At 40.6% G+C, this 27,326-nt stretch overlaps 1 protein-coding gene across 6 annotated transcripts; it reads right to left on the bottom strand.

The window, feature by feature from the left end:
- Window positions 1-37: 37 nt before the first annotated feature.
- On the bottom strand, window positions 38-21,862 carry LOC122662708 (partner of Y14 and mago-like). Of its 6 annotated transcripts, XM_043858418.1 has the most exons (6): window positions 21,857-21,862; window positions 13,624-13,881; window positions 13,413-13,529; window positions 5,646-5,882; window positions 2,950-3,094; window positions 38-463 (listed from the first exon to the last, which is right to left on the bottom strand). In XM_043858418.1, the coding sequence occupies exons 2-5, from the start codon at window positions 13,807-13,809 to the stop codon at window positions 2,951-2,953; spliced, it is 684 nt and encodes a 227-aa protein (XP_043714353.1). In that variant the 5' UTR covers window positions 13,810-13,881; window positions 21,857-21,862; the 3' UTR covers window positions 38-463; window position 2,950. The 6 variants fall into 6 exon arrangements, with proteins under 6 accessions (XP_043714353.1, XP_043714354.1, XP_043714352.1 ...); XM_043858419.1 differs by lacking the exons at window positions 38-463; window positions 21,857-21,862 and adding an exon at window positions 2,561-2,840 and having other exon boundaries at window positions 2,948-3,094; window positions 5,646-5,879; XM_043858417.1 differs by lacking the exons at window positions 38-463; window positions 2,950-3,094; window positions 21,857-21,862 and adding an exon at window positions 3,943-4,183 and having other exon boundaries at window positions 5,646-5,879.
- Window positions 21,863-27,326: the final 5,464 nt, after the last annotated feature.

Below are 27,326 nucleotides of genomic sequence, written 5' to 3'. Positions count from 1 at the left end.
AAGGCAAACAATGATATGGACTAGTGGATCACAAGGGATTAATGGTCTAAGCAAAGAAGTCTGATAAGTGGTCAGTGAGGGAGTCGGATTATTGCCAGGTACTTGATACATCAGCTCAATGTTGAGGTCTTCAAACTCAATTTCCAAACCGCTTAAGAATAATGTTACTCAATTATAAAATGCTATCTGAGTGACCACAAATAATTTCCCCAGGGCAATGGTGAGTATGCAGCATGGGAATGTGGATCTCAAAATTCATTAAAAGGGCAACATATCCACTACTCCACTAGCATGATAAAGGTAGCGGATGCAAAAATCAGGGTGCATCAGTGAGGTTGACAAGGGATGCCTATAGTATTTGACGATGCGGATGGCCAAAAATCATCCAAATGGCAGAAATTGTGCCTGTGCCGAAATAAATCCCTGTCCATGTATGCTTGGACTACACAATTAAGATCGACCACTGAATTTGACATGTGACATCGAGGGAATTCATCATTTAATGGTAAAAATTATAATTTGATCTCTTCACAAGGCAGAAATAGTGATTGCACCAAAATATCATCATCATCATGAGACTAAAGGTCTACTTTACTTCCATTGTTTAATGCATCTTCATCAAATATTAAAACCAAAGCAAAGTTTTCATCATTAATATTGAATCAAAAATTTACGGATGCACCCATAGTATTCTACTCAATTCAATGAAGCATACAATGTTGAGTCAAAAAATAATTCCATTCTTAGTATTATACTCAACTCAACCCAACCTTATCCCAACTATATGGGGTAGGCTACATGATCCTCTACATGATCCTCTTTCACTAATCAACTCTACTCAAAGCCATGCTTGTTACCAGTCTTGAGCTATGCCCGTCTTTCCTCACCATTCTCCTATAGTCATTTTAGGCCTATACCTAACTCTTTTAGTTCCTCCAATCTAAATCATATTACTCATCCTTACCAAAGCATTCAAACGTTTCCATTGCACGTTCATACCACCTCAAACAGCTGTCAACTTATAATGTATTAGAACTACTTTTTGAATCAACTCTAATTTTTTCATTCCTTATAACTCTAGGATCCAAGCTAAAAAAAAATTAGCTAAACTTGAACAATGCCGGCTGCCTACCTGACTCACCAACCCTCCTCCTTTACCCGGGCTTGGGACCGGCAGCATAAAAACACTGGCGGAGTTTCATCCTTAATATTCTAGAATTCATAACTTTCAACCGAACTACTGAAATATGTTGAGACCGGCAGCATAAAAACACCGGCTGAAATTACAACCAACTCAAAATCTACACTATTCCAGCTTTGCCTTACAGTGATTATTGTTGGATGTCCAAAATACCCGTCTATTCCTTAGCACCCATTGTACTGCAATGGTGGCCATAGGTGAAGCAATTCCTTGTAACCTGTCTTAAGCAATTGGTTGCCAAACAGTGATTATGAGTCATTTTTTGGAAAGAGAAACCTTTCCTTCAACCACGGTGAAAGAAATACCAATGACTCTAGGGTTGTATCTCCCCTCCCCCCCCCCCCCCAAGTTTGCTGGATGTCCGAAAAACCTGACTATTATCTTGCATCCATCCTACCGCAATGATGGCCATCGGTAAAGGAATTTCCCCTTCACCATGGCTCGAGGAAAACTGTCCCCTTTTTGGAATCTGACTTTCAAGTAACGAAAGCCAAAAGAGTAATGTTTCCCAACCCCCTTGTTATAGCTGTAGGAATAACAGGAGTCCATGATATGAGTGGGAGAAAAAAAGAGAGAAGAAAAAACACTGTAATTAAAAATGATACTCACAGAATCAAGACCGTTGGTTGCTCACCGTGCCAAGGTTTTGTTTGCCCCCCATCTGCTACTAGTCACTTAATTTGTTTTTTTTTTTTTTTACTTGCTGTAGTTGATATTTGATATGAAAATGTTTTGGAGGGGTCAACTACATGGTTCTCGTTGGATTCATATGTTTCAATTCGATGCAAGGCAGTTAGAGTAGTTTCTGAGTGGTAATTACTTTTCACTGTGTTTCAGTAGTAATGGGTCTAGTGGGCATGGAGAGGTGGTTATTTCTTACTTTCAGTTATGTAAAAATTTAATAGGAAAGAGAAGAAAAAAGTACATGTGTGAAATGCCAACTACAGTTACACCAGAGGATTAGGTTTCCCTCCATGTACCCAAGTATCTGCAACTTATCTTCTTAGTCCTTTCTCTTCCTAAGCACCATAGGCCCGAGAAGGAAGGAGGGAAGTGTCAACTTGACAGAGTTCCTCAACAGGAACTTAACAATATTCTTCATTGTTTCTTTCAATCTGGAATTTGTTGGAAATCTTTCCCCTGATTTTAAACTCTTTTCAACCCCTACACTGATACCCTCTTCTCAACAATATAGGATCATATTCTGCATCAAAATACTAATTGATATCACTATCAAGAAAATGACACAGCCGTCCAACCATTTGTTAGAAAAAACTTTATTTGTTTTTTCCACCCTCTGTTTTAGGTGTTCTGACGTCATTCCCTTATGGTAACTGTCAGGCTAGCAAATCCCTTTTCTTTATTATCTTTCTTTAACTTCATATCCTCTTGCTGGCATTAGAAACCCTAAATCTAACAATGCCAAATCCTGTGACCATTGAACAAGATGGCAAAGGTTCTCTAACATCACAAGTCTTGGAAATCATGAAAATATGATTATACATGATACAGAATGGAAAGATGGAATTAGACGAACATGGATGGTAAAGAAGCATCCTTCAAATTTCAAAAACAGTTCAATAAGAGACAGATGAACTACAAGCATTGAACATTTCTGATGCATCTGATCCTAAGGGTCTCTTTGTTAGAACTAAATTTAAGATGGGCTTCTCCCCGCATGATGAAGGATTGGAACCCAAGCATGAAATAAATACTGCACAGTTTCTTCACACAGAACCAAACCTCACCTCATGATGCTGCCAACTCTGCCTTTTCATCCTCCAGAAGTTTCAGCTCCTCACACAAGCGCTCCATTTTTGCCTCTTTCTCTAATTGCCCAGGTTTCATATCTATTTGCTCAGTCTTCTGCAGTTGAGCTTCTGTGAGCCGAATCTGCAAGATTCAAACACACATCTCTGAGAAAATTCTGCTCCACATACCCTTAACTCTAGAACTTAAAACCAAAACTATCATCAGACCCATTAACATTAAAAGAAAAAACTGATTTCCCTTTTAGAACAAAGAAACAAAATGGCAGTCATAACTGCCAACTAGGAAGGGAAAAAATCCTGCATTAATAAGGAGCGATACTTCCAGCGCTAGTTAGCAGTTAAGACAGCAATCAATGATGTATATATTATGCATTGAAATCATCCATAGTTGTCAAGGTGCCCAGGCGAATTTAGGGTCTGGGCGGTTGTCGCCTTTGTGGTATCGAACACCTTGACCCTTATTTATACTAATATCATTTAAGCAATTTTTATATTTGTTATTTCATTTACTTAAGATATTATTTGCAAAAAAACAAATACACTCCTCCCCCCCCCCCCAATTTGAATCCAATAAAAATAGTTTAAAAAAAAAATCCAAAAGGATAAAAAGTCAAACCCCCCCCCCCCGGTTCAAGAACAGAAATTGGATTTTCGATTGTAGGTGAAATTTTCAACTTTGGTTTTCTCAAATCTAAAAATTCTATAAATCTTAATATGGTAAAACATTACTAAAAAACAAAAAGAGCCGTAAGGTTTGAACGGAACATAACTCCTTCAATATAAATAAGATTTAAGCAATCTTGGATTTGTTGGTAAGCTGGTTTTGTGCTCTACCTAATACAAAAAGTTTCATGTGAAAATAAAATCATTTAACCAATCAAACTTCGTAGAGAACAAGAATAGAAGGTGGTCAGCTGGTTTTGTGCTCTACCAAATAATAAAAGTTTCATGTAAAAATAAAATCATTTGCTGACTGTGACCTCCGTTGTAACAAGGCACAAGGTGTTCACTATGGAAGCAATCAGTCAAATGTGCCCCAACAAGGCAGCACCACAAGAATGATAAAAACTATATCCTTTCCCTTTAGCAATGTTGGAATTGCAATATTTCTGAGATCCTCAGAGAATGATGAAACTCCATAACACACCATTAAGTTAGTGGACGAAAACTTTCGAATGTGTAGGAAAAAGTACCTGGAAGTGTTTATTCGCTGAGAAAAGAAATTACACAAAAAAAATTACAAGATTTCCACCCAACCTTGAAGTATATAAAAAGAGTGCTGCAAGAGCAATTCCGCGGACCGGCCCAAACCCGTTGGGAAACCCATATGAAGATGAACCGGGTCCAATTGGGTTTTTGGGTTCAGTACGATATTTAGTTTATTTTTTTATTAGGGTTTTTATTAGTTGGGGTTTATCTTGTAATCTTCTATTTTAATTTTAATAGGTTAATTAGTGATAGAGTTGCATTAGGATTTTTATTTCAGTTTTAGATTACAATTAGGAGTTTTATTCTCTCTTTAAATAATGGTTGTAATCAACGCAAGGATTTAGATTGGAATGAATTGATTTATTTGGTTGAAACCTTTGAGGTTTTGATTGCTCGTGCGAGCCCCTCTCTCTTTCTCTTCTTCTCATCTCTCCCCCCTGATCTTTTCTCTGTCAAATCATATTCTAAGGTTGATTCCTCTTTCCCCCTTATTTCTGCTCAGCTTTCATCCTCCTTTCCTTCTTGTTAACCGATTGCTGCCATCAAGAGCATCCCTGTTTTCCCGCCAGTGAATATCTTACCACAGTTTACGTTGCTGACTGAAATCTGGAGCAGGGTTGCTGTTACTGAGATTTAGCAGGCTTGGGTTTCGATTTGAACCCTATAATCTCAGTTCCTAAGCTCTTTCCTGCTGTGAACACCGAACCCAACTCAGACCTGGATTTGTAATTTCCAATAGGTGCAGTAGCAGGCCTTGAATCTTCTCCCTTCATGAGCCGTTGGGTATATTTGTACCTGATTCATAGAAGGCATTATGTTGCGAATCAAACTCTGAAGCCCTAAAATCGATCGAAGCTCTCTAGAGGAAGTTCTCTCTTCCCCAAGAAGATAGATTTCTGCTGGACTCTCTCATTTCGTACAGGGCTGAGAAGTAGGTTGAAGAGAAATTCCTCCTCCACAATTCCTTTTGTGGTTTTATTTTATTCACCCACTTTCCCATATTACCCCTCTTTTCGCCCTTTATTCCACTTAGTCCATGCTTTACAAACCCTTTCTAGTTTGCTCTTGACAAATAAATACTAATCCTCATTAGATCCTCTCTTCTTTACCTACCAATTTAAACCTTAGGAATTTCTGGTTATTATAAGATTGCCATTGCCCTTCTATTATTTGGACTTTTGTTAATTGTGTGGGTCCATAAGCGATCCGAGTTGAGCTTTGGAACCCCGGATCTGCATAAAAAAACTATATAACTGTTTATGAACTTTGAGCTACCTCTAATAAAGCCAACAAAAAACAAAAACATAGTATTTCCTACGAGTCCCCTCCCTTACCATAAAAGGGGGAAAATTTTAAAATGAATCAAGCTTTGCCTAAAGGCGTTGAGCTAAATAACCTAAAAGAAAAGGAGCAAAAGTATGGTCACCACATCAATGTAGAATTCATCAAGCTAGAAAAATAACCTTCTTTTTTAGTGCTCTAATTCTCTTGTCAATATCTGGACCAGGACCCCAAGTACTGGAGCACTCAGTTGAGTCTGCAGAAGGAGCAACAACTGAGGGAATTTCTGAAACAGCTAGTGTGTTCATTTGATGTGCTACTGATTCAACAGCTTCCGATCTGGGGACCACATCTTCAGCAGAAGGCACCTCTCCAGTGGAATTCGACTCCAAGTTCTTTCCCTTCTCAAGAGCAGCCTGCTACAGGTAACCAGTCTTATTTCCAAAGAAATCATAAGGTATTATCCACAAGCAACAAGATGTAAACTTCAGAGAATGGAGTTTCATACATCTACTATTGATAACTTAAACGAGAAGACATTTTTCAAAATAAGAATCAAATGCCCCCACGGAAAAAGGAAAAAAAAACACTCAGAAATTGCAAAGGAGACATGATCCCCGATGGCCAGAAGATCAGATTGTGGTTATCAATACCAATCTTTCTCAAGAGATGATTAATTTAACTATGAAAAAAGCAACTCAACTCCCATAAGCATCAGCACTGGATGGAGAGTAAAATGCCTAGTGAATAGTGATCTTATAAACCAAAAATGACAAATAAGTAGTGCATAATATCTTAAAATTTGAAGGTATTTAAGAATGTACATTTTGTGAAATGCTTCACAAACTACAAAATTAACAGGAAAAAAAACATAATCTACATTGAAGGGAGATGAGACATACTTTTAGGGATGTTTGGACTAAGGATACAGGAGACAGTTTCAAGATTACTTCCTTCTCATTTTGGAAGGTGCTGACTGTGCTTTACAATAATGTTCCTCACAAGAGATTGCCCTAAGCGACAAAATTACAAGGATTTCATCTTCCTCATCAACAGATGACAAAGTGAGACCATAGCTAGTACGCTCGGGAACAGCAATAATACAAGTATAGATATGTATGGCAATTTAATGGACTACACGGTAATAATACTTTTCAAAAATCTGGCGCAATAAAACGTGTATGGCCAATGATACGGTATGCGTTTAACACGTGTTTAATACGGTTGCTTTGTAAAAATCCGGGAGCAAAAATACGAGCATACATTCACTATGCAACAAACATGTACACCTAATAAACACAATAATAGCATTTGTTGATGTACCCAAATTTATAGTTTGATTGATCACCAAGCCTAGGTTGGGTTCATTCTTAATTGCGGAGCTTAGAATGGCCATCAAAAGGGATAGTTGAGACACATGATGCAAAATTGAATTGAAATTTGAATATTGATGCATATTATCAACTTTCACATTCATCAAATCAGTTTGTTGGTCCATCTAATTCTGCCATATGGAAAAATTAAATTTATCCAAACAGGGGGGTATGTGGTTGAATTTTAGTCTGGAATTTGACAGGTGACCTATCTAAACCGTCCACCTAAACCTATGGCTTAGACTGCATTATCAGCTTGGTAATATTCATCAAATCAGTTTGTTGCATTCATTGTCATCTTGAAAGGAATTGGATAGAATACCACATTACAATCTTAATGCATATTGCTCAAATCCGTATTGAAGTCTGTAAATAATAAAGGAGAAAAAGAAGAAGAAGAAAATAGAGGGGAGAAGAAGAGAGATGGCTGCAACTCTGGGAGTCATAACTCTTGTGCTACGACTCCACACTCCATTCAAAATTTATAGGCAGAATACAATAGAGACCGATTCAAAAATAAAACAAAAAAATAGGACAGAATTGCTTAAGGAATCGTGACTTGCACAAGGCGCCAGCCACGATTCCCTCAACCTTACTCAATAATTTCTAACACTCCCCCTCAAGCTGGAGCATAGATATTAATCATGCCCAGCTTGTTACAAATATAATCAACTCTACTACTCTTAAGAGACTTGGTAAAAACATCTGCAAGTTGCTCTCCCGTGCGAACATGACCAATGGAGATAACTCCCTATTTTAGCTTTTCTCGAACAAAGTAACAATCAACTTCAATATACTTCGTTCTCTCATGGAACACTGGATTCGATGCAATATGAATAGCAGCCTGGTTATTACACCACAACTGCATAGGAGACCCACTTTCAAACCCAAGTTCAGTCAACAATTGCTTCACCCACACTAGTTCACAAGTGGCATGTGCCATGGCCCGATATTCAGCTTCTGCGCTAGATCTAGCAACAACAATTTGTTTCTTGCTTTTCCAAGACACAAGGTTCCCTCCAACAAAAGTGCAGTAGCCAGTAGTTGACCGCCTATCAGTAGGAGATCCAGCCCGATCAGCATCACAAAAACCTTCAAGACGTCCATGTCCATGATTAGAGTATAGTAGACCACAACCTGGAGCCTTCTTGAGATACCTTAAAATACGAACAATAGCATCCCAATGAGATGTACGAGGAGAGAGCAAAAACTGACTCACAACACTGATAGGAAAAGCTATATCAAGTCGTGTCACAGTCAAGTAATTCAATTTTCCAACCAACCTTTGATACTTCTCAGGATCTTCTAGAACATCACCACTTTCAGCTGTAAGCTTCCTATTTAGATTCATGGGAGTATCTAGAGGCTTGGAACCTAACATCCCTATTTCTGTAAATAAATCCAGGACATACTTTCACTGAGAAAGCAAAATTCCTTTACTTAACTGAGCAACTTCAATACCCAAGAAATAAGGGTACAGAAGATTTGTCTCTTTGGGTCTAAAAACATTCAATATCACCACCACTCTCCATTGGTGTTTTACCTTTGTCCATTCTAACATCTAGGGGCCTCCCTATGATAGTACCTGTTGTAGGTGTCTTGAGAAAGCAAAATTCCTTTCCTTGACTGAGCAACTTCAATACCCAAGAAATAAAGGTACAAAAGATTTGTCTTTTTGGGTCTAAAAACATTCAATATCACCACCGCTCTCCATTGGTGTTTTACCTTCGTCCTTACTAACATCTAGGGGCCTCCCTATGATAGTGCCAGCTGTAGGTGTCTTGTCGTATTCCTCGGCTTGAGAAGTGAACTTCCTAGAGGGGAACTTGAGATTTTCCTCCGCTTGTAGGGCCTGCTGGAAACAGTCTTGCAAATTGTACAACTCATGGGCGTTGATTCCTTTCTGGTCTGGTGATTCAGTCCCGACTTAAGTCACGAAATCAGCTGGAGGTCATCCTCATCAATTACTGTGCGTGAAACCAATGCGTCCAACTACTCCATGTAGTCTGCAACTGAAAGAGTACCCTACCATTGGGTATTGAGCTGGTCATGCAGTCATGCTCGAAAAATATGGAGAAGATATTTGGAATTTAACTCTTCTTTCATCTCCTACCAGGTTAAGTTGCGTTATTGCAACCATTAGATTGTGGGTTTGAAACATGCAAACAGCCTCTCCGCGAAGCGGAAGTAAGGCTACGTACATTTGCCCCTCCCAGACCCTGCAGTAGCGGGAGCGTCAAGCACTAGGACTCTCTTGTTTTTTTTTCATCTCCTCCCATGTGGTAGATTCGGTGCCACGAACATGTAGCCTCTGCTCAATGCTCATATGATCTCCACCACTCCTCAGCTGATCCAACTAACTTGGCTCGTGCTAGCTCTAGTTTCTTGGGTTCTGACCAGTCAGACCAATCACAGTAGTCATCTAGAGAAGTAAGCCAGTCATGGAATGTGTGGGGATCAAGTTTCCCATTATATTCTTTGAGTTCCAGCTTCATTTTCTGCAACTCGTCATCTCTCCTGTTTGTAAAACCTATTTCAGCAAGGATTCGTAACGCATCCTCTAGTGAAGCCTATTGTGTAGGGGGTCTCTAAGTTGCTCTACCTAGAGAGTGGTTATTGTTGTTTTTATCTATAGTTGTGGATTGGTCCTCTTTGGAGCCTTGTTGTGTTCTTTTCTTCTCTTAGCTCTTAATAAAATAATAGTCACTCATCAAATAAAGAGGGGGGCATAAACTAACTTCCTGGAAACCTTAGGGGATAAAAAATAAAAAAAAAATAAAAAAAGAAAAGAAAAGATCAATAGAATCCTAATACACTAAACCATCAGGGTAAGGATTCAAACAACTCCTACATACATTTAAGGGTCCATCTAGAAATTTCTTTGGGTTAGTGATGTAGATCATAGGTCCATGTGTAGCCGAAGGAACAAGGCCCCAAAATCAGCCCAGTGTAGTCGTGGGATTCAATTGCTGTGGAAGGCAGCCTGGTCTGACGATGTGGCCTGGTTCTTGGTTGGTTCAATGGAGCACGTTCCAGCAGACCAGATTTCTAATTTTGAGGAGTATATCATAAGGAATGAGCAAGACCTGTCTAGGTTCACCCCCCCTATCGTCCAGCATATTTTGTGGAAGAAGTATCTTCAGATTTAAATAGATTTGGAGTTACCATATTTCCAGATTTGAAGAAGAAATCCTCCAGCAGCATAAAAGGGGTTTTATTTCCAGAAATAAAGTAGGAGATTGATCAGTTATAGGAATTACGCGTACACACCCTGTACTTTGCCTAAAATAGGAATAAACCCAAAGTTTTGAAAAACTGGCTTGTACACCCCTTCGATTTAAAAAAACACACACACACACACACAAAATTAACAGTCCGTTATGAATTGGCTGTTAAGTGATGACATGGGATATAACTTGGGCTTGAAATTCCTCTCCTGACACTTCTAACAAACCAATGACCGTCTCATCTTCTCCCTCTAAACTCTCCGGCGCTGCCATGGATGTACTCCAGACCCTGAAGACCCGCCTCCGCATCAGCGGTAGCGGCCCCGCTGCTCACACCGCCGCCATTTTCGCCGCCTGTGCAGAGATCAAACCCATCTTCTTCAAAGGTTGGATGACCAATGACATTGCACCCAGTGGCCTATTCACCACCACCACCGACATCGAGAACTTCCACTTCCTCATTGCCGATTTTGACTAATGTTCATCTTCCTCACCTTAGCCAATGTTAAACCCATTCTTTTTGGGTTTCTGCCCGTCGCCTATGGCCGGTTCAAATCGCCGGATTCTGAGATTTCCAGCAGTTCATCCCTGCAAGGTTTCTCATCAGTAACCCTTCTTCGTGATCTTATCGCTCTCTCGGAACATATGCGATTATCAGCATAAGGCTTTTGCGACCCAGTAAGTCTGATTTTTTTCTGGGTTACCTGCCCTCTCCCGCACTCCTACTGTCCTACATTACCCCCTCCGCCAGATCTCCCACAACCTGAACTAAAGGTGGAATAGATCAGAGTTCCCCATCGTATGAGATCGGCTCATTCTTTCGAACTAGTTAATAACCAAATACTAATTCCTTGGGAAAGGGTATGGAAGTAAATTAAAAGGTTGAATTTAAGTGACTTGAGCTAAGTACCATCTGCCATAGGTGCTGAGTTTCCAGTACCAAGAAACGGAGAAATGTTCCTACACTCCATAGTCTATACCACTGGTGGGTTCAGTTTGCCAAACCCCAACCAAGATGTATGCAGAGATCTTTACCTGTTAAGCAAGCAACCATTCGAGTTTTGATCCTAAAATGGCTCAGAGCCAGAATCTTCACCTGATCAAAAACAGGGGAGAAGCTAACAAGCACAGAACTGGTTCCTAATTCAGCTCTGCATAGTTTATCAAGCAGTTCCATTCTGATAATGGCATTCCAATGGCCGAACCTCGCAGCCAGAGTTGTGAAATAATGAGAACATTTTTTGCCAGCAGTAACGCAGTAATAGAATCTATGAAGTTGCTCGTCAACTATCTCACTGGCGGGCTTGTGACCGGAACAAGGGAAAAGAAGAATAAAGCCGCTTGATTCTGCATGTTCTAAGCAGGGGTTTGAAGATGGATGGTCACCCAAATCACTGGTGCTACTCTTTTTACCTTTCTTCAGTGGAAGAGTATAGGATATTGATAGGAGATATATCAGACGCAATCCCCTACTTGCCTTGGTGAAGTTGATCACGGAGCCCATCGCAGTGGAAGGAAATCCCTAGACAATGTGAGCAGCGGGGCCGCTACCGATGATGCAGAGGCGGGTCTTAAGGGTCTGGAGTTCATCCATGGCAGCGCCGAAGAGTTTAGAGGGAGAAGAAGAGATGGTCATTGGTTTGTTAGAAGTGCTAGGAAAGGGTATAAGAATCATTCAAGTCCAAGTTATATCCAACGTCATCACTTAACAGCCAATTCCTATCTATATGGAGAGAGATCTATCTATGAATCGATCGTCACTATCCTCTATCCGGATATGTCCCTATGAGCGACTACGCCGATCTTTATATGTTTTGGCCACGTCCGTTTCCGCTCCGGAGAGGAAGGTTTGGATCTTTCAATCTTATGTTGTGAGGGATGTGACCTATGTTAGGTCCATAAGATACCACAGCTTTTGGTGTTCTATGATTCACCTCCGAATAATGAGTAGGTAGTTCGTTTTAAATCGAAGAGGTGTACAAGCCAATTTTTCGAAACTTCGGGTTTATTCCTATTTTAGGCAAAGTACATGGGGTGTACACGTAATTTTCCCTCAGTTATATTTGGGAGATATAATTGCAATCAAGTTTGCTGATTTGTAGGGGGATATTTTCCAGAGTAATTCCACTTCGTGCGGCCAGCTGTGAGAAGATTAGTCTTGAAGACAAATTCCTTGCGGTAAAGATTAAATAGAAGATTAATTCTAGGTTCAAGTGGGCCCCATGACAGCTGGTAGAGATTGAACGCAAATTGAAGACTCAATTGCCAATACGTGGAGGACTCCTACAGCTATTATAATTAGTTTCATTAGATAGGTTTCTATTGGGATCTGTTTCTGTTTTGGTTTTATAAATAAACTTATATGCAATCTGAAATTAGAGGGTAGGTTAGGATTTTATTTCCTAGATAGATTAGGACTTTTATTTAATTTTTTGAGATGCCTTGAAAGGGTGAGAGGCCCGGGAGAGAGTGAGAGACTCAATCCAAATCTATCCTACCTTATTTTATCTTCTTCGAATTTTCTTTTATTTTCCAATCGACTCTGTGGGAGATCTGTATTCTGAAGTCTACTGCAATCTAAGGCTTAACTACAGTGTTGGAATTCTGTAACCAGTCACTACAAGAAGCCGTATGGAGTTCCAATCCATTGCTGATTGAAGAACCCTCAAATTAGCGTATGCGGTTCAGTTTTCTATGGTGTTTTGCTGAAGATCTCCACTGCTAGACAGTACATCGATCCAACTGTAGGGTTGGTTCTTAGTTGAACTAGTTCCTACATTAGTTAGAACCCAAGAACTCAGATCATAGCCTCTGTCTGATACACTGATTATTAGAAGGATGGAGAGATCAGAGAAGTTATAACCAGATTTCAAATATTACTACCCCAAGTTATCTTCAATAGAAAAAAATTCAAGCAATATTTAAACAAATCAAACGGCCAATTCATAAAGAACTAATGTGAGGTCCAATGTTGGCCACTTAACCACATTAATAGGTGGGTAGCTCTCCACATTCAAAAGCAATAATTAGCAGAAAGTTGGCTTCTTTTCACCAAGAACAATCCCTTACTCCTAAAACCACCAGCTCCCACAGAATACACTGGCTCTTTGATTAAACACCAATCATTCTAACACAAAAATCCAGTAAATTCATTCAAGGCAAGCATAGATGGAAAAAAAGAGATCTATCTAACTAACCCAACATTCCACTGGTTGCCCTAGTATCTCTTGTTACTGAGGCAGAATAAACAATTTCACAGTGATCCTAATCAGCTACTCCAGCTAAGAACAAAACATGCAAAAATTGCTTTAAAAACTCAAACTTATGAAGAAATTGAGCAACTAAGTACCTGTTGCTTCTTCTCCTTCTTTCTTTCATTCTTTCTAGCAGACTTAGACTTCAGCTTCGCATCCAACACTGGATCATAACCTGGAAGAAACTCAGGTGTACCCAACCCTTTCCTCAGCTACGACAAGAAAAAACAAACAAATAAGAAGCAAACACGAACAAGAAGAAGTGACCCAGAATGAACACAGAAACGATGAATTGCTCTGTCCTACCAGAGCACCTTTGGACTGGTATATCGCAACTTCATCTTGAGGGACGTAACCTGCCCTAATTCGAATGGGTTTTCGGAGAGTACCGTCGGGTCTCCTCGTAGGGGCTAGTAGACGTTCGCCTTCTTTTAGGGTTTTTCCTAACAGAGAAAACTGTTGCTGTTCTTCGGTTCCGCCACCGGTGGCCATTGAAGAATCACAAAAGCAATCAATAGAGACGCTTCTTTCAAGGTCACACGAACGTGGACATGTCTTTGTGGACTCTGGACGAAACGAAGGAGAAGGAAAAGGAGAAAAACGAAATCCTTTTAGGAGAAATCGAAAATGCTAGTGTTTTCTTCATTCTTCTTCTTGTGGTTTTTGGGATCTGAGCGAGGAGTGTGTAGCATCGAGTGTGACTGTGTGAGAGAATGGGAATTTCTTCTTCGTGGGTCGTTTTCACTCCAAAAATATGAAAAAGAGATACAGAAGTTTTCGTCAAAAGAATAATGATCGAATTTTTCTGTTTAAAAAGGATCTTCCCCACTGTGCGCACATGAGCAGTGTCCAGTCGCACGATGCGCACTGGACCGCTCCCAGTACTGGGGTGATAATTTTTTGTTTAAAATATTTTGTTTTAGGATTATTTTCAAATGCCTCCTTAAAAATAACCAAACTTACAATTGCCCCCTAAATTTTCATAAATTCCATGTGCACCCTTGCTTTCTAAACTAAGTATCACTATAGTCCCTCCTATTAGACAAAGACGTTATGCTATAACGGATCCAAGTTTTTGAACATCGATGGACCATTCAGCCCCTAGATATGGTAAAATGACCAAAATGGCCTTACCTAAAAAGAAGAAAAAAAACTGCACCTCATCTTCCCCAAATCGTTTAGGATTTGGGGAAGATGAGTTCTTGAATCAGAAATCAAGAATGGAGTCGTTGGAGAAATACTTGAAATCTCTGCCTGTTTGTCGATGCATTCGAGGAAGAAACGAAAGGAAATAAAACCAAAATCAACCCGAAACATAACAAAATCGCCATTTCCTTCTCCAATCCAACTCTCTAAACTTCTACAACTCTTCATTTTTCTCTCTTGAACGAATTCAAACACGCCTCCTAACAATGGCAGGTTTACTGAACATTGGCACCTCTTTCATCCCATCATCTTCGAAGCTCCACAAGAACCCCAACCCATTAGCTCTCCCGACCCTCAGAAACAACCCTTCAAACCTGATTCTAATTCAGGCCAAGATCCGAGAGATCTTCATGCCGGCACTGAGCTCCACCATGACCGAGGGGAAGATCGTTTCTTGGGTGAAATCCGAAGGGGATAAACTCTCTAAGGGGGAAAATGTCGTTGTTGTTGAATCAGACAAAGCTGACATCGATGTTGAGACTTTCTATGATGGGTACTTAGCTGCAATCATGGTAGATGAAGGAGGTGTAGCTCTTGTTGATCCGCCATTGCTTTACTCGCCGAGACTGAGGACAAGATTTTCGAGGCCAGATTGAAGGCCAATTCCAATTCGTCTTCTTCTTCGGCTTCTTCTTCGCTTGAAGCTTCAGAATCGTTGCCTGACAAAGCCCAAGAAGTCCAAGCCGCTGCAACTGTTGTTGCTCCTCCTCCTCCTATTGCACAAGCTTCTGTTGCTGCTTCTCCAATGACTCCATTCTTGATTTCTGATTCAAGAACTCATCTTCCCCAAACCCTAAACGATTTGGGAAAGATGAGTTGCAGGTTTTTTTTTTTTTTTTTCCAGGTAAGGTCATTTTGGTCATTTTACCCTATCCAAGGGCATAATGGTCCATCGAAGTTCAAAAATTGGGATCCATTATGTTATAATGTCTCTGTCTAGCGGTAGGAACTATAATGGTACTTAATTTGGCAAATAGGGGTACATGTGGAATTAGTGAAAATTCAAGAGGACAACTGTAAATTTGGCCATTTTCAGGGGGCATTTAAAAATAACCCTTTTTTTAATACAAAAGTTTTCGTCAAAGAATAATGATCGAATTTTTCTGTTTAAAACAGTTTTTTTTTTTTTTTTTTTTGGCTTTTTGAGTAATTTTCATGTACCCCCTACAGTTTGGTCCAATTACAGACAACCTCTGTTGTTTGAACAATTACATGCACCTCCCCTGAACTATGGTGGGACTTACAATTAACCCCAATCTTTTAAGTTGAAGCAAAACATTCATAAATGGTCATATTATCCTTCATCAATGTAGTTTTACCCTTTTACCCTTACTTTGCAAAATCCAAACCCATCTCTTCAACAATCTATCGTTCCAACCAAATCTTCCATCTCACTCTCTTTTTTCTCCAAGGACTTGCATATATCAACATGTCATCTCTAGCGATCTGCAAGGATAAAAATATACTTTTTGGAGAAGGTTTATGTCTTTTTTATGCGCATTTATGATACATGATGGGCATATATATGCATGGAAAATTCATAAAACACCTTAACAAATATTAATATATATAGTAAAGAGGCTACTTTAATGGCCTATATAATGCCAAATTTGAAACGAAATAAGGAGGTGAAAATACCTGAGCATGACCTCCAACAAGGGTCAGAAAGAGAGGAACTTCCGTGCATAAATTTCGGCGGAGCATCGGCTCTATCAAACAAACTTTGTTGATAAAATTCGAGGAAAACCCGAACTTATCAAACGAACTTTTTTTGACAAAATTTGGGCAAAACCTCAACGTATCAAGAGAACTTTTTTAAAATTCTGGCAAAACTTCGGCTTATCGGGCACACTTTTATTACGAAAATCGGACAAAACCCCAGCTCAGGTGGAGGGGGAAGGACTATTTCTCTCTCTCTTGAAGGACTATAGATTGGGTTTAGAAGTGGGATCACGCATGCACTTTTAAACCAAATTTGGAAAAATCCCCGTTTTTGCAGATTCGAGACATAGAGGGACTTTCCGCAAAATAACGGAGCATCAAGGCATCGAGATAACGTCGAAAAAGATGGAAAAATGTGAGACCCACCGCATAAAATTGGGCCTAATTTAAAATTTTATTGAATTAATAGGTCCTACGGGTGCGGTTTTAGGTGCCATGACCGTCTCCGCGTTGTGGGCATTGTCCGTCATTGAAATGAACCCGCACCCTATTGCACCTTGTGTGGAGGAACCATTGAACAAAGCCTTGATGGAATCCAAGGAACCCTGTGGCCCGTCGCATATAAGGTTCGCGTGCGAGAGATGTTTGGCGGACCACTTGCAACAATTATCTGTGTTGGATGCCTAACATTAGGTAATAACACCTGTTTTAGAATTAAAATAAGTTATTTATTCTATGCTTGTTTCGATCGGCCTTGAGTCAGTTACTACCATGATTGGCCGTGCCGGCTTGATGCCTTGCCGTACCTCCCGGGTCCATTGTGACCAAATCTTGTAAGACCTCGTGTCGTATCGGTATGACCCCGGCATATCGATAATTGGTGTATTAATAAATTTATCTCGGAATCGGTTTCCTTTTAGCTTTGAATCACTTTTTAAATAATGGAGAAACCCATTTATTTCTACCCTTTTACAAACAGGCCCTTGGGGCTAAATATATATTCTTATTCTTAGCTTTGAGAAATCTTTTCTCCAAGCTAAGAGGAAGAAAACGTTGGGCTGCTCTTGGAGTGGGCATATGCTTGTGATTTTGGCTTGGAAATCCCTCTTGATGTGCTTGCATGTTGGATCTTCTTCCTTCAAATCCTCTCTAACCAATCATTAAGTAAGCTACTAACTTGTAATTAGTTCAATCCATTTCTAGATTATCTTATTTTAGCTTAGGTGTTGCTGCTATAGATTTCTTAAGTTTAACTCAGCAAATTCACCGTCAAATCCTTCCCTTTTTAGTTGGGATCATACATACAATCAATGAATATTGACTTTAATGGGTGTTCTTTCCTCTTCCCTAAGCCCCTTGGCCAACTGAACCAAGCTTGGTGGTCAAAACCCAGCCAAATAAATTGCTGTTTTTAACTTTGTTTTCTGGGCTAGCTCTTCAGAGCAGGCTGACCGGCCCTTCTGGAGCTAGAAGCTCCAACCACCTCTAAATGACTTTTTGGGATCTTTAATGGTTTGGGATGATACTCTAGCCTTTTAGGAAGAGTCTTAACATTTTTATAACTCTGTATTTAGGGGATAGAAGCTGCTTTGAACTCTTTCTCTTTGATTTTGGACACTTGGTTGGATATCTTGATCAAGACAACCAAGGTGAGTGGGATTTTTGGTGTTGCTTGTGATTTGTATCTAATTTATTATATATATGAACAACAGTTCCAGATTTGATTTTCATATTTGAGTGTTCATTTTATTGTTAGCTAAAGATGCATGTCTAGGATTGTGTATTGTTTAAATTGAACATGTTCTGATATATTAAACTCTTGTTTGGAATTGCTATGGTATAAGCTATTCTCATTAATGGTGTATGGATATGCAAAATGGTTGTGATTGTTGTTTGGAGTTAATATGCACCACCATTTGTGTGACCCTGTGTTCTTGAGCGGACGTGTATATGGAATACGGTGCACTCTTGAACACAACATGTCATCATCTAGAAAACATGGTTATGATGGAAACCCCGAACTACAACCCTTACCAGCAGGGGTTCAGGTGTTGGGTAGTCAGGTTACTGACGCCTAGAGCAAAGGAATTTAACCTAGGGTCAGGGGTACTTGACTATCGGGGTCTGCCCAAAGGTTTGAAGCCAACGTACCAAGCGTGGAGGCGGGTTCCCTACTTGTATTGGCTGAGGGGGTGCAGCGGCGATAAAAGAAGTGACCCAAAGTACCCCTCGAGTCGATACCGTAGTTCAAACCAAAGACTTAGTCTGCTTGTTAGGTGGATTAATAAAAATGGAATCGAACATGCATCATATTGTGCGATTGATAATTTCATTTAAAAATATGTGAGCATGCATCATTTGTATGTGTGTGTTGTTTCCTCTCATTGGGCTCAGTGTGAGCTCACACTTGTGAAAACCCTCTTTTTTTAGATGAATGTGTAGGTGACGGACTACCTGATAGCGAGTTCGTGGATGATGCCTTTGAGGACTTCACAGACCCAGAGCCCGAGGAGCATGATGGGTCCTGCATATGTGATCTATGTGCATACTCTTAGGTAGGCCTGATGGAATAGGCCGTAGATATTTATATTCTTTTTTATGTGTGTATAACACTAATGTAGATAGTCTTTTTGAAAAAGTCTGTAATTATGGATTTTCTTTTGGGGGTATAATCTTGATCATACTATACAGGTATACCATGTGGTCCCTCATTGGACTTTATGTAAATACTTTACGTTTATACGTATCTTTCCGCTGTTAGTACTCTTTATTTTTATGTTTGATAACTGTGCTGCACAGAGCTTCCTGGCTAGGTTGGGTGCGAGACCGCATCGGTTCATGCTACTCCTAGGATGTCCAAGGCGGGGTGTGACAAAAAAACTCAGAAAAACCTGCAGTAAGTACCGTGGTCCCCGGGACGAGGGTTCCTCAGCCTTATGGCGACAAGGATTGGCTTCGATGAATAACGGCGTATCGTTCCGATATATCATCATGGGGATTGGGATCATACTTCATAAAGAAATGGAGTTGCCACCTAGGATTAGGGCCTAGGACCCAATGGGTGTAGCCCCATCCAGGATTAGTGAAAGGGCTACGTGATTCCATATGGTCTGGTCAAAGATTCAGGGTAAATAGTCAGGTTACGAGAGTGGGAAGGTGTTATGCACCCACCTCGCCCGAACAAACTGGTCTTTCTACTAGATGTGTGTTTTCGAATATTCTCCCATAATAATATATTCTATACTAACATGCATGGCTAAGTTATGATGTACTAATCATGATAAAGATAGAAAAATCATTTACTATGTACACTAAAGCAAATTACTTTAATTGTCTACATTATACCAAAAATAATAAGAAGGAAAGAGACAGATACATGTCAAGAAATACAAGAAAATAATGAAAATGCACCAAGTACGAAATATGTGATGTCCCACGGCTCAGGTGGAGACGGACAATCAGCTTGCCTCTCTCTTGTCGGACAGAGTAAGGATTATACGAGATGGGTTTCGTTACTCAGACTTTGGGCAGAGTAATGACAGTATAAGGGATTCTCGTTATCTGTATGCAGACAGAATAACGGCTATGAAAGGGATTTTTTGTAATCCATACACTGATGGGATAACGAAGTTGCGGGATAAGAACCGCTCTTTACTCGAGTGGGTAATCGAAGGATCTACCCATACCTTTGGAGTCTCGCTCCAACAGACGCTCAAGAGGGAGAGAATCGGGGGAAAAAGGGGTAAAAAATGAGCTGGGAGGGTCTCTCTTCCCGAAAAACTGTGAAATGAGGGGAGGGGGACCCTCCTATTTACCGGGGGGAGTGCCCCACAAGCTGGGCCAAATAAGTCCTCCACGGCACCATGGGGGACTTTTCCACGGCGCCGTGGATGACGTCAGCAGGATGATGTCACACTCCTTTACGGCGACGTGAAAAAAGTACAGTGGTGCCGTGGTGGGTCCCCACGGTGCCGTGGGAGTGTCCCCGACGCCGTGGGGGCACAGTGTCAATTTTTCTTAATTTTGGATCTTAAATGGGCTCCTCTAGTATTGGGGTTCTGTCTGGGCCTGTGGGCTTTCTTTTCCTTTTTGACTCTTTAGAAAATTTTCTAGGGGACCGCCGTGGTCGGGGAAGGTAAGCAGTACCTCCTTCAGTGGTTGATAAAAGGGTCTTATTAGTCATTTTAGGGATGTTAGGGTGATTTGGTTTAGATGTAGGGACAAGAGTCCTTCTTGAGAGAGATACCGATGTCTGTCTGTGTCCTGTTGTCATCATCGTCGGGGGGTGACAAAATTCAGTGTCTACAATTTGCGCATCTTTGGCCGAGGCCTGTGCCAACAGCCGAAGGGTAAAGATAAATGACCAACTAATTTTGTCACCAAGAGCATGTACTGCTGACGCTTTGCTCAAACGCGACAGAGTTGCCAAAACAGACGATTAATCACGATGAAATCCTTCGATAAACCTCAAATGAAAAACTCTGGAAAAACTAAATCTTTATTATGTGAGGGTAATATGGTACCACTCAACCGGAGTTACTAAACAAGCGGTTAATAGCGATGAAATCTTTCGATAACCCTTAAGAGAAAAAAAAGTTCGGTAATAACCAAATCTTCATGACAATACCGACCATTCGGCAACCCAAATTAATTTCATTCCGCACTCTTTTATCGAGTGACCCATCCAGTCACACGTCTAAGAGTAACGGTCTTCATTCTGTCATTCCGTACTCTATTATCGGGTGACCCATCCGGTCACACATCTAAGAGTAACGGTCTTCATTCTGTCATTCTGCATTCTATTATCGGGTGACCCATCCAATCACACGTCTAAGAGGAAAGGTCTTCATTCTGTCATTCCGCACTCTATTATCGAGTGACCCATCCGATCACACATCTAAGAGTAACGGTCTTCATTTTGTCATTCCACACTCTATTATCGGATGACCCATCCGGTCACACGCCTAAGAGTAACAGTCTTCATTTTGTCATTCTGCACTCTATTATCGGGTGACCCATCCGATCACACGTCTAAGAGTAACGGTCTTCATTTTGTCATTCCGCACTCTATTATCGGGTGACCCATCCAGTCACACGTCTAAGAGTAACGGTCTTCATTCTGTACTCTTCTGGCAAATGACCTTTTGGTCTTTTACTTGAGAGTAACAGTCGACCCGAATGATTAGAAATCAAAGACTCATACGGTCAAGAATCTTTTGCTAAATTTCGAAGAATCATTCGTTAAATCTTGAAGAAGATTCAAACGGGTTGGAATCATTCACTAAATCTAGAAAAAGATTCCACTTAACCGATAGAGAATGCATGAGGGTGATATGGCACCGCTTGACCGAAAATCAAGTTTTGAGGATAATGCAGCACCGCTCAACTGAGAATCAAGTTTTGAGGGTGATAAGGCACCGCTCTACCGAGAATTAAGTTTTGAGGGTGACGCGGCACCGCTCGACCGAGAATCAAGTTTTGAGGGTGATATGGCATCGCTCGACTGAGAATCAAGTTTTGAGGGTGATACGGCACCGCTCGACCGAGAATCAACTTTTGAGGGTGATACGGCATCGCTCGACTAAGAATCAAGTTTTGAGGGTGATACGGCACCACTGGACCGAGAATCAAGTTTTGAGGGTGATACGGCACCACTCGATCGAGAATCAACTTTTGAGGGTGATTCGACACTGCTCAATCGAGAATCAAGTTTTGAGAGTGATACAGCACTGCTTGAACGGGAATTATATGTGTGCTGGGGGTGCATGGCTGATTATTTCACTAGGATATGGATAAATGACTGCCCCACAGGGGAATGAAAATCATATCAGATGCATGGGGGTAATTTGGTGCTACTCAACGCCTTTCGGCTGATTACCTATACCCTTTGGTTGATGACCAAGTAACTTAGGAATGATACGACACCCTTCGACCGATCATGAAGAAGGATATGGTTTCGTCCGATTTGGACGACTATTGAAATGACACTCTTTTGTCGATGATGGGGCGTGGAAAGTTACTCTTCGATCAATCCAAGACAATGGTACGTGGAAAGACACCCCAAGACATGGACACAGTGTACTTATAGCCAATTTGGTTGATCTATGGACCGACACACTCTAGTCGTTCCAAGGGAAAGATATAGTTTCAGTGAGAGATGGGTCTCATCTGAAAGGGCTTACTGGGGAATGAGCCATTCACGAGTTTTGGCAATGGTTGGATGACAAAATTACACGCAAGTGCAAAAGTGATCAGAAGATTCAATGGTTAACTTGTACACGAGTGCAAGGAAGATCGGGTAATGGATCATTCCTGTACATGAGTACAATGAGGATCAGATGGGTCAATCTATACACGAGTACAAGGAGGATCACATGATGGATCAATCTGTACATGAGTACAATGGAGACTGAAGATTCACGGGATGATCGATCTACACACGAGTATAGTGAAGATAAAAAAATGTTAATGATTAACTTATACACGAGTACAAGGAAAATCAGATAATGGATCAATCTTCTACACGAGTACAAAGAGGATCAGGATGATGGGTCAATCTGTACTCGAGTACAATGGAGACCGAAAGATTTATAGGATGATCGAACTACACGCGAGTATAGAGAGGATCAGAAAGTTCAATGATTAATTTGTACTTGAGTACAAAGAGGATCAGATAATGGATCAATCTTGTACATGAGTACAATGAAGATCAAATGATGGGTCAATCTGTACATGAGTACAATGGAGACCAAAAGATTCATGGGATGATCGAACTACACGCGAGTATAGTGAGGATCAGAAAGTTGAATGATTAACTTGTACACGAGTACAAGGAGGATCATATAATGATCAATCTTGTACGCGAGTGCAATGAGATCGAAGATTTATGGGATGATCGAATTACACACGAGTATAGTGAGGATCAGGAAATTCAATGATTACCTTGTACGCGAGTACAAAGAGGATCAGGATGATGGGTCAATCTGTACATGAGTACAACAGAGACCGAAGATTCATGGGAAGATCGAACTACACGCGAGTATAGTGAGGATCAAGAAATTCAATGATTACCTTGTACGCGAGTACCAAGAGGATCAGGATGATGGGTCAATCGGTACACGAGTACAACAGAGACCGAAGATTCACGGGATGATTGAACTATACATGAGTATAGCGAGGATTAGAAATGTCAATGATTAACTTGCACACGAGTGCAAGGGGGATCAGATATTGGATCAATCTTGTGCACGAGTACAATGAGGATCGAATGATGGGTTGTAAGTACCGCGGTCCTCCGGGATGAAGGTTTCCTCAGCCCTTCTTTCTGGTGTCTTGGTGACATAGGATTTTGGGAGATACATGTGTGTGTGTATGGATGTGGATAACATTGTCAATATATGATAAATAGGGGATTGGGATTATGCATTAAAATATGTTAACCTAATGAGAAATCGCCACCTAGGGTTAAGGCCTAGGACCCATTAAGTGTAGCCCTACCCGTGGTGAGCGGAATCGGGCTATGTGACTCCATATGGTCCAACCAAAGGTTCGGGTAAGGGGTCGAGTTACGAGTGTGGGAAGGTGTTAGGCACCCACCTCGCCCGGCCGGCCGGTCTCTCCGTGTTAGATGCTACGTAAGGACGAATGTTGTTTCTTTCTTATTATGGGGATGGGGGATATTATGAACTACATTCAGGTGCTATGAATTAAATGCTTTTGCCTGGTGGATTGCCCCAAGGAAACAAATCTTTTTCCTTATGCTCCTTTGTCCTTCTTATCTTGGATAGAGATTGACCTAGCGACAAGTTGATTCTTCTGACCGTCTTACTGGTTGAGAAGGTGAGTACAATGCTGCTGGCATTTAATCCCCTAATCATCTCCTCATAAGCCATAAATCTTCGTGATCTTAGCAGATGTGCTTCTTTTCCTTTACACCATCGGATCGCATCAAAGAGAAAGGGATACCAATTGGAAAAGAGAAAAGTAGAAATATGATAGATATGATGCAAGTGAGCAAAAATGAAAAGTTGGACATAGACGAATGGAAAATCGTATATGTGGGAGGACCGAACTTGATTATTACTTCATCAAGTTGCTTACGTACCCCAAATAGGGATCAGGTCGAACGTAGTTCAGGACAAAGATGCCTTAACGTCAAAGCCTTGATAATTAAGTTCCATCATAGCCGGGTGAGCTCGAAGCTGTGAACGAGAGTCTCATCATCATTTGGCCCAGGAGGGCTTTACTAGATTATAATGGGGTTTAGGACTGGGTTCCAAAGGATGGTAGAGGCTCAAATATGCCCCTAGGGTCTAACCATGACTTGACACTTCTGCTCCTAAAATTCTACCAAGATTCTGGTAACTGAATTTGTTGGGGAATTTCTTCTTTTTAGTAATGTAATCGAGAAGCTTGGCAATCCCTCTCGTGTCTTAACTGAAGACTTTGGTAATTTCAACCTTGATAATTTTGACAATATTGTCTTCGAAGGAAAAGTTGCTATTTTTGCCCCATGGTTCAAGTGCTCCCGATTATCTGCTATGTCTTGAGCCACTACATCTGTTGGCTCTTGTTGCTCTCTTTTTTTTTTTTAACTCTCGTTTTTTTCTTTTTGAGATTGGCCCAATTTTGGTTGTGGAGACAGAGCTACTTTTTTTTTTAAAAATCCTTCGGAAACGTATTGCCTTTGTGACATCTTACTTCACCGAGAGACCTCTTCCGGTTAGACCCTAGAAGCTAATGGGACATTTTGATGAGCAAGAGGATACATGGATAATGAGGTGTAGGTGGGCCAAACTGAGTTTATTTTTTTATTTTTAAGGAAAAGGCTAAGACACAACTGGGGGACTAGCGAATTTTGTTGTCTCAGGGTTTATTTGAGGTGACTAGCAGACAAAGGGGGCTTCCCTTAACAGGCTTTATGAGATGAAATCTTCATCTAGGCTTCCGACTCATTGGAAGAGGATCAGATGTATGGAAAGCTCCAGATCTTTGACCATCAAGACTTTGACATTGGAAAAACGGGTAGTAGTTTTTTTTTTTTTTTTTTTTTTTTTTTAAACTAATAGTCATGAGATCATCATAAACTGCTATTTAGATTGGCTTTGATGAATAACGGCGTATCGTTCCGATATATCATCATGGGGATTGGAATCATACTTCATAAAGAAATGGAGTCGCCACCTAGGATTAAGGCCTAGGACCCAATGGGTGTAACCCCATCCGGGATTAGCAGAAAGGGCTATGTGATTCCATATGGTCTGGTCAGAGATTTAGGGTAAGTAGTCAGGTTACGAGAGTGGAAAGGTGTTAGGTACCCACCTCACCCGGATAAATCGGTCTTTCTACTAGATGTGTGTTTTCGAATATTTTCCCTTAATAATATATTCTATACTAAAATGCAAGGCTAAGTTATGATGTACTAATCATGATAAAGAAAGAAAAATCATTTACTATGTACACTAAAGCGAATTACTTTAATTGTCTACATTATGCCAAAAATAATAAGAAGGAAAGAGACAGATACCTGTTATGAAATACAAGAAAATAATGAAAATGCACCAAGTACGAAATATGTGATGTCCCATGGCTCAGGTGGAGACGGACAATCGACTTGCCTCTCTTTTGTCAGACAGAGTAAGGACTATACGAGATGGGTTTCGTTACTCAGACTTTAGGCAGAGTAACGACAGTATAAGGGATTCTCGTTATCTGAATGCAGACAGAATAACGGCTATGAAAGGGATTTTTTGTAATCCGTACACTGACGGGATAACGAAGTTACGGGATAAGAACCGTTCTTTACTCGAGTGGGTAATCGAAGGATCTACCCATACCTTTGGAGTCTCGCTCCAACAGACTCTCAAGAGGGAGAGAATCGGGGGAAAAAGGGGTAAAAAATGAGCTGGGAGGGTCTCTCTGCCCGAAAAACTGTGAAATGAGGGGAGGGGGACCCTCCTATTTATAGGGGGGAGTGCCCCACAAGCTAGGCCAGATAAGTCCTCCACGGCACCGTGGAGATGTCCGCGGTGCCGTGGGGGACTTCTCCACTGCGTCGTGGATGACGTCAGTAGGCTGATGTCACACCCCTTTACGGCAACGTGAAAAAAATACAGTGGTGCAGTGGTGGGTCCCCACGGTGCCGTGGGGGCGCAGTGCCAATTTTCCTTGATTTTGGGCCTTAAATGGGCTCCTCTAGTATTGGGGTTCTGTCTGGGCCTGTGGGCTTTCTTTTCCTTTCTGACTCTTTAAAAAATTTTCTGTGGGACCTCCGTTGTTGGGGAAGATGAACAGTACCTCCTTCAGCGTTTGGTAAAAGGGTCTTATTAGTCATTTTAGAGATGTTAGGGTGATTTGGTTTAAATGTAGGGACAAGAGTCCTTCTTGAGAGAGATACCGATGTCTGTCCGTATCCTGTTGTCATCATCGTCGGGGGGTGACAAAATTCAGTGTCTATACCTGCCTTTGAACTCCAAGTTCGGATCTATTATAAAGGAGGAGGGTCTTATTTATAGGAACCAAAAAAAATATTTTGAATATATTTTGTTTCACAACTCCAAAGTATGTTCCACGGATCTGTGGAACCTCCCACGGATCCATGGAACCGCCCATAGATCCAGATCACCTCCAATCGTGCCTCGGACATAAGGGTAAACACTATAATTACAATCAAGTATCTAATTAATTAGACCTTGGTTCACCTTTTTAATGTTAATCGTGAAAGAAGAAGGATTAGGATTTGATAGAACTATTTTTGGAAGCTCTAAGTTCCCCCCAAGTTTGAATTCTTCTTATGGAGGGTTTTACATAATGGTATTACTGCAAAGTTATTCTTGCCAGATGGATAAATATTGTTAATTCTTATCCCTTTTGTAACAAACCGAATGAGTTATTATTATTTTCACAAAAAAAAAAAGAAAGAATGAGGTATTATTTTTTGATAGACAAATGATTTATTGATGAAAAAAGCATGAGCCACCTGACACTTCACCTTTGCAAAGGTGAAATAATATATTACACTATAATATAACAATATTATAAAATCTAATATTAATAATAGTAATATATATTGTAGGGAAAAAGGAGACTGTCCGGGAATGTGGCCACTGTGCTCATACACAGGATGGAACAAAATGACTGCC

This window comes from Telopea speciosissima, chromosome 5 (genome assembly GCF_018873765.1).
Source record: "Telopea speciosissima isolate NSW1024214 ecotype Mountain lineage chromosome 5, Tspe_v1, whole genome shotgun sequence".
In the NCBI taxonomy this organism is placed as follows: domain Eukaryota; kingdom Viridiplantae; phylum Streptophyta; class Magnoliopsida; order Proteales; family Proteaceae; genus Telopea; species Telopea speciosissima.
The sequence above is the reverse complement of the archived record's forward strand: the minus strand, read 5'-3'. Positions and strand labels throughout refer to the sequence as shown.